This window comes from Spinacia oleracea, chromosome 4, assembly GCF_020520425.1.
Source record: "Spinacia oleracea cultivar Varoflay chromosome 4, BTI_SOV_V1, whole genome shotgun sequence".
NCBI lineage: Eukaryota > Viridiplantae > Streptophyta > Magnoliopsida > Caryophyllales > Amaranthaceae > Spinacia > Spinacia oleracea.
In genome coordinates this window covers 47004931-47016732 of record NC_079490.1, presented here as the reverse complement: position 1 = coordinate 47016732, position 11802 = coordinate 47004931, and the positions used below count along the sequence as shown (strand labels likewise).

Below are 11802 nucleotides of genomic sequence, written 5' to 3'. Positions count from 1 at the left end.
AGCGTCGCTTATTTTTGTGGCGATCGTTCGGGTTTGCGGAACACGTGTTTCGGTATAACTCTTTGGAAAATTGGTTTATGAATGTTTGGGCAATTTTTAAGGTCGTTGGTTTTTCTAGGACGGTTTGTCACACACAATCATATATTTCGCTACACATAACTAACATTCCATCATGAGGCAATAATAATATGTCACGTAGTTTATGATAGGCTTCTATGGGTAGTTATTTGCGCCTGGCTTGGTACCGCTTCTATCGTAGATCCAACACATGCCCCGGTCGAGGTAGTGTCTTCAGCAGACGAATTTCGCTCAAGAGGCCAACCCGCAAGTGCAAGCCAAGGGGGCATGCAGGCGAGAGGGACCTAATGGGCGAGAGATTGGGTTTGGGACGGGTGTACTACTAGAGAAAGTGCCGAGTGGACAACATTCGAAGCGTATGCACCCCCCGGTTGGCGATGGGTATCCTTAGTCCCAACTCCCAAGATGAAACACCAAGGGAGCCAAGATTCGTTATGCGATTCTGTCCGTTCACATTAATATGCTGATTTTTAGGTCGTCCCAACTTGATTGGGAAATAAACACGGGGTAGGATCGTTTCACCCTTCGGCTATTTTGATTACCTACAAGCACGAGTATTTCCGTCACTATCCCCAGTGGAGTCGCCACTGTGAGGGGGTCGAAAAAGCACGAGGCTAATGCGTGACCTCGTCCCTCGTGGGTGTGACGCTTCTTTTTGTCAAATCAAGTGTAATTGGATTTCCTGTGAGTTTACACCCAATTGACTAGTAATATAGGAGTCGCCATTCAGTTTTTAACGACAATGAGAAAAACTGACAAAACCCGGTTATCGTGACATAAAGGGAGTGCAATTATGTTTGACCACGACGGTCGTAGGTTCCCTTGTGATCCCTGGTGGTGGGGATCGCTCAACGTACACCCGTAGGGTAGAGATTGAGGGTTCGGGGGACTGTAACTACCGAGAGGAGTACTCGCTATTCGATAACTCCAGAGGCAGGATATCCTTACTAGCTCAGCATAAATAATTGAAGGGACATGCGTTAACTATTAAACTAATCTGAGTTGATTTTATCAATATGCAACATATAGTACTAGATCGAACGTGATTATCTGATTTAGATTGTTTTAAAGGACCTAGCATGATAATCCAATTTCCCAAAAATATCATATTTATTAAGCGTGATCGAACAATCAGATTTTAGTTAGTTTAACAGTTCATAAAAGGGCGAGGAAAGCAATTAAACCATGGAAAAGGAACACATTACGACGCACCCTTGAGAGGTGCATCACGGTTCTCAGAAAACTAACCACTTTGACTTTGCTATTTCTCCTTTTATTTAACGAATCTCAAATTATGGGACGGGATACGTTCTGTTCAATTTATGGATCGATTGCGACAGAACGCGTGATCAGTTTTGCAGCGTGAGGCTTAGGCTTAGGGGTTTAGAGTCAATACTCAGAATATAATTGTGTGTTGTTGTGTCCTTTTCACGTCGAACTTAAGGGACTATTTATAGGAAAGAGTTCGTGGAAAGATAGAATTGCAGAACTCTAATCCACGAGGAATTAGGAAAAAACACGTACCAGGTATTTTCAGCACCCAGGCCTGGGCGCCGAAGATTTCGGCGCCCAGAGCCAGGCGTTGAAAATAGGGTCTGGGCTGTTTTCCTTAGTTAGATTCAGATTCTTAGAATCCGGATATTTGAGATTTAATTGAGTCCTTTAGTGCGTATTAACCTTGTGACGGGATGCGTCTGGGCCCGTTACGAACTCTAGGCTCGTTAGGATTTTAATTAATACGTGACTCTTACTTTCGAATCATATTAGGAATAGGATTCTCTCGCAATTTCTATCTCATTTAGGATTTATGTTGTAGTGCAACACCTAACTCTGACAGGTTTCTATCTTTTATGACTTGCCACTTTTAACAACTACCTATTACGGCAGTTACTATTTTTAACAGGTTTCCATAAATAGCAGGTTTCTATAAATAGCAAGTTTCTATAAATAGTAAGTTTCGGGTGAAATGAAAAGGGGTAATGAGATTCGTTATTTTATAGGAGATGCGTTGTCAAGTGGAGATTTATGTTTTCATCATCGAACCTTTCCCTTTCGGGAATGGGGACAAAAGTAGGTGTCTACACAAACCGACCTATAGCACGGTACGATCACGAATTAATGTAACCGGGCGAAAAAGGGAACAAATATACGGAGTATGGTGCGTGGCACATACACGAGTGCTCTTGTGAGTGTGCGGGTGTGCGACAGGGGGGGAGAGAGAGAGAGAGAGAGAGAGAGAGAGAGAGAGAGAGAGAGAGAGAGAGAGAGAGAGCTCGTGTCTGGGCGCGAGTGCGCGTGAGGCCAGGGCAACAACATCGCCGAGGGAGAGAGGGGCTCGGGTTGTACGGGTGTGCAAGGGAGAGCATCAACGAGAGGAGAGAGCACGAGTATGAGAGGCTGACGTCGAGCGAGGGACGAAGGCAGCAACGAGCAAGGGTGCTCGACTGGGCAGCGACGCAAGGGCACGAGCAAGGGATGCTAGGCTGGGCTGTGCGGCGCAAGGGAATGGAAGCAAAGGAGGAGAGTGCCGTGGGGTGCAACAGAGAGGGAGAGAAATAATGAGGGTTTAATGAAGGATATCCAATTGAAATATAAGGGGTATTTATAGGCTTCCATAATCCCTAGTGGGATAGGATTAGTAAATTGGGCATTGGGCTTACATTTTATGATTGGGTTTGAATTAGGATTTTAAATTAGAAAGTTTAGTTGGGTTAACCATGGAAAGGAGTTGGTTTTAAAATTAATTCAAACCTTTTAAAAATCAAAACCTGAATAATTTCTCGACCTCGAATAATAAATCCGTTTCGTAATTAATTATAATAATAAATATTCTAATTAATAAAAATACATTTAAATAATATTTAAATGCGATTTGAATTCTAAAAATCATAAAAATTCTTTATAAATATAATAAAATATATTTATAAATACGAAAAAATACGAGGTATTACATGTGGTGTAGGAGATATGATATCAGGTAGAACCTCCTTTAGTCTCTTTGCCATGCATTTTGCAGCACATTTATAAACCATGTTGCATAAACTTATAGGTATTAAAAGACCTACCTCTTCCGGAATTTCCTTCTTCAGAATCATAACTAAACGAGAACGGTTCCATTATTTTAAAAGAAAGCCAATGTCGAGGAAACTCCTCAGAGCGCCGCACACTCTATGACCCACTATCTCCCAATCTTCCTTAAAGAAAGCTACTGAATAACCAAACGGGCCCGGAGATTTTCCTATATCGATAGAAAACACCGCTGAACGAATCTCATTATCCAAGAATGGACTATGAAGCATAACTTTGTTCCTTTCTGATAGTTGTGGTAAATCCATCTCACAAAGAACTAAGTCAGTGTTGCTGATGTGGTATTTCCATGAGAAGTCATATTTGAATACGCCTTTCAGACTTTCTACAATAACCTCCTAAACTTGTTGTTGGCCATACCTCCAATCACCTTGCTGACCTCTAATTGTTAATACCTCATTTTTCTTCTGTCTTTGATTGACTTTAGAATAAAGAAGAGGAGTTGGTAGTTCTCCTTTGGCTATCCATTTCTCTTTCATTCGCTGCCTCCAAAATGCATATTTAATCGATGCTTGAAAGAAAGCTTCATTTACTTTTGTAATGTATCCCGCGCCTTGGATTACATTGTGGACGGATGAACCTTGCTGAGCTAACGAGTCTGAGATCTCATGCCAATTAATGCCCCAAAAATGTTTATTATTCAAACAACAGTTACGAAGTTTAGGTCGTAAAGTGACTAGGTTCCTAGATAGGAAATACATTGGGGATTATCAGCCATCCATTCTTCCCTTATTGACCAACGAATATCCTCAAAATGCAAACACCGATTTCCTATTTGATATGGTCTATAATTACGCCTAGAAAGATCATAAATGTCAAAAATAATAGCCGCGTGATCGGAGGCGACAATAGGTTGATTTACAATTCGTCTATCGGGAAATTTTCATGAACTAGGGGTTCGACATCTAGCCCCTATCTAGACACTCTAGAATTAATCCTTTTGATTCTCTTTTATTTGACCAGGTATAAGTAGGACCCGAAAAAGGAACATCTAAAAGGTGGGCATTTAGTCTCCAATAATTGAAATGATCCCATCCCCTTATTATTTCGTATCCTCCCAGCTTATCCTAGGAGTGTCCTACTTGATTAATGTCTCCTAGCATCAGAGTTCTAACATTAAACCTAGTTAGAGGTATGATTTATAATATGTTCATATTTTATAGTGTTTTTACCCCCGTCCCTTAGTACTTTTTGATCTATTCGGAGCGATTTTTAGTACTAATGTGCTCCTTATAGTGTGTTTGTAGTTTCAGGTTCATCATTGTAGAAATTAGCATATTTGTGTGTATTTCCTACTCATTTGAATCAATACAAGAGATTATGTACATTCGAGAGCACAAACATTGAGTTGAGAGAATTTTTAAGTAAAGCGAATAACGAAAGAAGTAGAAAAATGACTGTAGTCCACTATTTTAATCATAACTCAAGTTCTAAAACTTCAAATTAAGTGATTCTAATTGGGTTGGATTTTAGACTTCAATAGCTTTCCAACAAAGGATCACTCGCCTAATTCTGACTTATAAAGAAGGAGATTTGGCGTTTCAAAGATAGGGAATTGTGCAGTTTGTACGCGCGCCCGATCGGGCGGATTTCTGCCTTATCGACCCGTTTACGTGCAGGATGCCCGATCGGGCGAGAGCCTGCCCGATCGGGCTACGACAACCAGGGGCGCGTTTTTACTTAGTTATTTCCGGTTTTTTGTTTTCTTTTGGGCAAGACTATAAATATATCCCTTAGTTATTTGTTTCAAACATCTTATTTTCTAGTATTGAATACTTAGTTTATTTCATGCTTAGTTTTATTCTCTCAAATTGTTAAACACTTAGTTTTATTTTCAATCAAAGTTTCAATTTTTCATCATTCTTCTGTTCTTCGTTTAGGTATTAATTCTTACCTTGCTTTATTATTTTCTTTTAATTATGTTTTCAATAATATTATTTGCTTTGTTTATTATTAATATGAGTGAGTAGTCTAATTTCTAGGGTTTAGGGGCTCCATAAATGTATGATTGGGGATTGTATTAGATATAAATTTCTGATTTTTAACTATAATTTCTATAGCTTGTTTTGTTTTTTCGTCAATTCTGTTCTGCCAGAATATTTATTGAATTTGATGAATCTTAGATTATGCGCCGAGATAAATCTGATGTTCATGATATGTGGTTATAGATAGGATTTATTTCTAGTACATAGCGAGAGCATGCTAGTTGTAATTTCCTAAGGAATTCATAAGATTCGAGAGATGCATGTTTTCCTAGTTATGGTCATTAATTGTTTATTATTGTCTGTGGTCAATCCCTAGTCTGCATTTGTGGTGAACCGTCTCCCTAGATTCTTTTAATATTGATATTTTCGTATTTTATTATTGTCGTAGTATTAATCAACCAAATCAACCCTTTTTGTTATTCCCAATAGTCTAGACCTGTCGTTTAATAGTAGAAAGAACGATGTTTCCCTGTGGATTCGATCCTGACTTCCCTTGCTATTTTGCTAGTGATTTTAGGTTTATCTTTGATTAGGTGATACGACTTTAGCCTGTCCAATTTTGGCGCCGTTGCCGGGGAAACGATTTAATTTTCTGCTATTAATTTTGTGGTGTAGATTATTTTCTTGAGTCTCGGAGAACTTCTAGTTCTTTGGACCATGTATATATTTTCTTTTCTTTAGTTTTTCTATGAAAAAAAAGGATTATTATTCTTTTCTTCAATTTTTAAATGAGCCTTTTTGGGTTTATTTCGATAGACTAAATGATTTTATTGGTTACCACAATCTTAATCTTTGGGATTCTTTTGGTTTTGCTTATGGTGGTTTAAATGAGTATACAAGGAATGTGATAGAAAGTAGATTTAATGGTGATTTTCGAGCCTTGTATTTGGATGATATGTGGGATTACTATATGTGGTTTGCAAGGGATTCTTATGAGCGTGAAATGACCATTAATGTTCCATATGATAATCCAAATTATGAGCATAATCAACATGTTTCTACCCCCTCTTCCTTGAAAGCTTGTTCTAATGAGGTGCATTTTAATGTTTATGATAATCATGCCTATTCTAATGACTTATCTAACCCTTGCATTGATATCAATGTTTTGCCTCATGATTCCACTGTTGCTTCTCCCGTGTATTATTGTGAACCCTTGCCCAATCCTGCTCAACCCAAATCAGAAAGCAGAGGTAGCTTCTTAGAGGAATTAAGAAGATTAAACTCTAAGATTGAGCTTCAGTGTACTAGATTGCGAGAGGCTACTAATGATATTATTAAAGCTAGTAAGGCTGCTCTTGAGAGATATAGAAAAGTTCAAGACATTATTGAAAATAATGATTCGAGTTGTGTTGGGGATGAGGGTCAATTGAGTGAACCCATAGGTAACCAAGAGAGTGAGGAACCTATAGCGGAGGTTGAGGATGAGATGGAAGATGATGTTGTGACTGTTGGATAAATGGATGAAGGATTTGTTGAATTTGAGAAGTCATATGTTATAGAGCAAGTCCATGAGGAAGATGAAGTTGATAAAACCCTTGTTATTGTGTCAACCCCTACCCCTCATATTCAAAGTCCAAGAAGGGTGATTCTTAGCCCCGTTTATACCGTCTCACTCCCCTTCTCTTTACCCATAAAACCTTTGCTTGAGGACCTTCCTCCTCCCCCCGAAAATCAAAAGCCCAATGACCCAATAGAGTCTGTTCCTCTTTGTGAAACTTTTGTAGGTACTTGCAGTACTTACAAAGAAGAGGTGGATGCTTTGCAGAGAGCTTTATATCGTGAAGAGCATGTCCACCATGAATGCCAAAACACATAGAGAGATATTTCATTGATCATTGAGGTTGAAGAATCAATAGTCCGCAAAAACAACTTCCATAAGGAGAGTATGCCTACTTTCTCTTTTTCTTCTTTTTCTTCATTTATTATTGTTTTTTCTTTTTATTCTTCTTCCTTTAGGCATCTCACTCCTTACTGGCATAGAGTTTGTTGGGATTTTATGCAAATGTTGAAGTTGATTATCGTGCATGTCTTGTTGCACGAAAGATGTGCGAGTGCGCATGACAAGCTTATGCGCTCGTTGGTAGTTATTTACTAACCAATATCTTTGCGGGAGGCAAATAAGAGTTGGAGCCGGAGGGGTTCAACGAAGATTGAGACCCTCGACCTCCACTCTTTCAAGCACTGAGGACATTGCTGAGTTCGGCTTGGGGGAGGTTTGTGTTATTGCTTTCTAGAGCAGTTTATCGCTTTTCAATTAAAAAAAAAACAAAAATACATACCGATGAATAAAAAAACCATGCTTCCCTGTGCCCCTTGATTGGAAACTGTTTTGATTCTTGGTTTCTGATAACGAGCATTGTTGATTTGTTAACCATGATTTGAGATTTGACTATTTTGATGCCTTAAAATGAGTCAACCTTGACTAACTGTTTGTGGACTTGGTGCTTGGTTAGTTGATTTTAGTTAGTAGTGTGTGTTAGCTTCCTGGTATGCCATTGATTTTGATTATTGGTTTGCAACTGTTAGTTATGTTTTATGTCTCACATGCATGCACATTGAGGAGGACGAAGGCATTTCTTCTTTTAGGTAGCCTTCAAACGATCTTAGATACATTTGTTCCCTTCTCTCTACCCATGTTGTTGTCTGTGCCCTTTTATTCGGTGACTAACCACATTACAAGCCCATTAAGCACCATTGGTTACTAGTCCCAAGCTTAGCTTGTGGGAGCTATTAGTGAGTGAGGTGTTGGAGTTGTAGTGTGCTTCATTTGAGCACAATTTGGGTATTGGAAAAAGAAAGGGGTTCTTCTTATTTTTATGTGGTGATCAGAAAAAAAAAATATATGATGAGAAAAAGATAAGAAGAATTGAGAATGTGAAGGATCCCAAAAGGGAGAAAAAGAAAGAAAAATGAAGAAAAAGAAATTGAGCTAAAAGACAAAAAAATTCATTACTTTCGGAAAAATTCAAAGCATAAATTTCACTCAAGTATTGCAATTCCATATTCTTATGAGTGATCGGTTGTAGAGATGAAAAAGGCGAAAAAGTATTATGTTGTTTATTTGTTGCATTCTCATGTGTTGAGTGGGAGAGTTTTGGTCATTGTTTATTTTTTATCATGGGATTTACTAGGATTTCGGCTTCCAAAAGCTAATGCTTTAAGATCATATTTTATCCAAATTTACCGCACCCTTACCTAAGCCTAACATTACAAGCTTTGAAGACCTTCCGACCTTTGTGCATAGAGTCATATTAATGTGAAAGTAGTTGTTTATCAATGCAAGTTATGACATGACATATTCTGAGTCGACTTCTAGGTTGAGTGCATGTTCTTTTAAACACACGAGTTTTGTGAGTTTGGGAGGGCATTGTTCACATACATTGTTGAGAGGAGAGAGAACGGGTACATTTTTTTTACCCGCCACATAAATGAGTGAAGAGTGTGTAAGAACTAGTCCTGAATTCCATTTCCACTTGTGGTTTTCTCTGCGTGACGATTGTTAGGGAGGATTTATGGTCGAATAGATTTGATTGGTTGACATTGATACATACTTGTTGGATTTAATCTTGAATCGTATCCATTGCTTTAAGTTGTGTTTGGGGTGAAGTTGATTTATGTATTCATCGATGATTTCTTTTCTTAGGGACAAGCAAAGATCTAGCTTGGGGGAGTTTGATATGTTCATATTTTATAGTGTTTTTACCTCCGTCCCTTAGTACTTTTTGATCTCAAATGAGCTCTTCAGATCGATTTTTAGTACTAATGTGCTCCTTGTAGTGTGTTTGTAGTTTCAGGTTCATCATTGTAGGAATCGGCATATTTGTGTGCATTTCCTACTCATTTGAATCAATACAAGAGATTATGTACTTTCGAGAGCACAAACATTAAGTTGGAAGAGTTTTCAAGCAAAGCAAATAACGAAAGAAGTAGAAAAATGACTGTAGTCCACTATTTTAATCATAACTCAAGTTCTACAACTTCAAATTAAGTGATTCTAATTGGCTTGGATTCTAGACTTCAATATATTTCCAACAAGTGTCACTCGCCTAATTCCGACTTATAACGAAGGAGATATGGCGTTTCAAAGATAGGAAATTGTGTAGTTTGTACGCGAGCCCGATCGGGAGGTTGGCGGCCCGATCGGGCGGATTTCTGCCCGATCGACCTGCTTACGAGCAAGATGCCCGATCGGGCGAGAGCCTGCCCGATTGGGCGATGACAACCAGGGGCGCGTTTTTACTTAGTTATTTCCGGTATTTTGTTTTGTTTAGGGCAAGAATATAAATATAACCCTTAGTTATTTGTTGCAAACATCTTATTTTCTAGTATTGAATACTTGTTTATTTCATGCTTAGTTTTATTCTCTCAAATTGTTAAACACTTAGTTTCATTTTGAATCAAAGTTTCAATTTTTCATTCATTCTTCCGTTCTTCGTTTAGGTATTAATTCTTACCTTGCTTTATTATTTTGTTTTAATTATGTTTTCAATAATATTATTTGCTTTGTTTATTATTAATATGAATGAGTAGTCTAATTTCTAGGGTTTAGGGGATCCATAAATGTATGATTGGGGATTGTATTAGATATAAATTTCTGATTTTTAACTATAATTTCTATAGCTTGTTTTGTTTGTTCGTCAATTCTGTTCGGCTGGATTATTTTGATTGAATTTGACGAATCTTAGATTATGCGCCGAGAGGTATAAATCTGATGTTCATGATTTGTGGTTATAGATATGATTTATTTCTAGTACATAACGAGAGCCAGCTAGTTGTAATTTCCTAAGGAATTCATAAGATTCATGAGATGCATGTTTTCCTAGTTATGGTCATTAATTGTTTATTATTGTCTGTCGTCAATCCCTAGTCTGCATTTGTGGTGAACCATCGCCCTAAATTCTTTTAATATTAATATTTTCGTATTTTATTATTGCCGTAGTATTAATCAACCAAATCAACCCTTTTTGTTATTCCCAATAGTCTAAACATGTCGTTTAATTGTAGAAAGAACGATGTTTCCCTGTGGATTCGTTCCTGACTTCCCTTGCTATTTAGCTAGTGATTTTAGGTTTATCTTTGATTAGGTGATACGACTTTAGCCTGTCAATTTCATCCCAAACTTGCCACTTATCCTCTTTCTTAGGCGCCCCGTAGAAAAAGACAACTAATATATTAGCTTCATTTAGTTATTGTGAATCACAGATAATTACATTAGGGGACTTGTACACACATTCTACCAAAATAGAACCCCAACCTAAGAAAACTATCCCACCACTAGCTCCTACAAAATCTATCCCACAAAAGAAAGTAGGTTGGGTACCACTAAACAACTTGATTATCCTATCAACAGAAGATCTCGTTTCCATCAAAAACAAAAACATAGGGTGGTAAACATATAGTAACCATATCACATACTGCAGTTTTGGCAATTCATAATCATTAAATCCCCTGTTGTTTCCAAGATATGATCTTCACTGGGCCTCAGAGGGACCACCCCTCGCATCTTTAGCAGCAAAAGCTTCGGTTGAGTAAAACAGTGCATCAATAACCTTTCCTAGAGTATCGTCATTCGAACTACTGTTATCCTTGGAGAAGACTTTGTGGCGCTTACAAGTACCTAAAGCATCCTGAAACTTCATTCTTTTCCCTGTAGCCCCATTACCTCTCCTAGCCCATCGGGCCCACTAACAGTAGAAGTAATATCCTCCCCTGCCAATTCCTAATGGTTTAACTTGGTCTTTAAGGAAAATTTGGCATAATAGAGAAGTCTTTCTGCAGGCTAATGGAGTTGATCAGTTTGTGCAGGCTGGAAAATTTAGAATTCAGAAAATGTATAAATTTCTTCATCCAGTTGGAGTTCAGGTGGGATGGAAGAGATTGATTTGTAATAGCCATGCTAGTCCAAAGAGTACTTTCATTGTTTGGCTAGCAGTGCAGAACAGTCTAGCTATAAAAGACAGATTGATAAGCTGGCATCTGAATATTGATGGTACTTGTGGCCTGTGTCAGTTGGAAAGTGAAAGTTTGGATCATTTGTTCTTCTCTTGTTCTTATTCTAAGGAGATTTGGAGACAGGTTCTGATTCATCTAGGAGTGACTAGAGCTGTTTTGTCTTGGCAAGAAGAAGTCCAGATTGCAGTGAAGAGAAGCAGAAGTAAAAAGAAAAAGGCTTGCAAGTATAGTATAGCTTTCATTGAGTCAGTTTACTGTATCTGGTTGCAAAGAAATTCTAAGGTTTGTAGGGATCATGTTGATCCAGTCAAAGCTGTTTTTAGCAACATTATGTTAGATGTCAGTACTGGCTGATGTAAGCCTTAGCTAGCTTGTGTTGGTTAGCTTATTGCTGCTGTTGTGGATGGGTGGATAGTTGGTGTTTTCAGAGTTTGTTAATACTTTGATTACTTGGTTAATAAAGCTTATTATTATTTGCCAAAAAAAAGTAAAATATATCCTCCCCTGCTTCTACCCCCATATGCTTCTCCATGGAGATGTCAGTAGTACATTTTGAGTGCAGCTTCCATTCACCTTTCACCCTGACCCATAAATTATACGGTTTTTGAAGGAAATAATGCCCTTGGTCCAAGTATGCATTCTATGTTAAGTCTAATAAATGCGGTTCAGTATTAATTAACAAGTTAATAATTCAGTGAGA

General features: G+C 38.0%; 1 protein-coding gene across 1 annotated transcript; it reads left to right on the top strand.

Moving 5' to 3' along the window:
• The first annotated feature begins 10979 nt into the window (after window positions 1-10979).
• LOC110795470 (uncharacterized) lies at window positions 10980-11456 on the top strand. Its single transcript, XM_022000484.1, has one exon. It carries the CDS (start codon window positions 10980-10982, stop codon window positions 11454-11456), a length of 477 nt encoding a protein of 158 aa, XP_021856176.1.
• Window positions 11457-11802: the final 346 nt, after the last annotated feature.

Bases quoted from the DNA above. Each gene is read 5' to 3' on its own strand.
- LOC110795470 (XM_022000484.1), top strand. From the start codon at position 10,980: ATGTATAAATTTCTTCATCCAGTTGGAGTTCAGGTGGGATGGAAGAGA.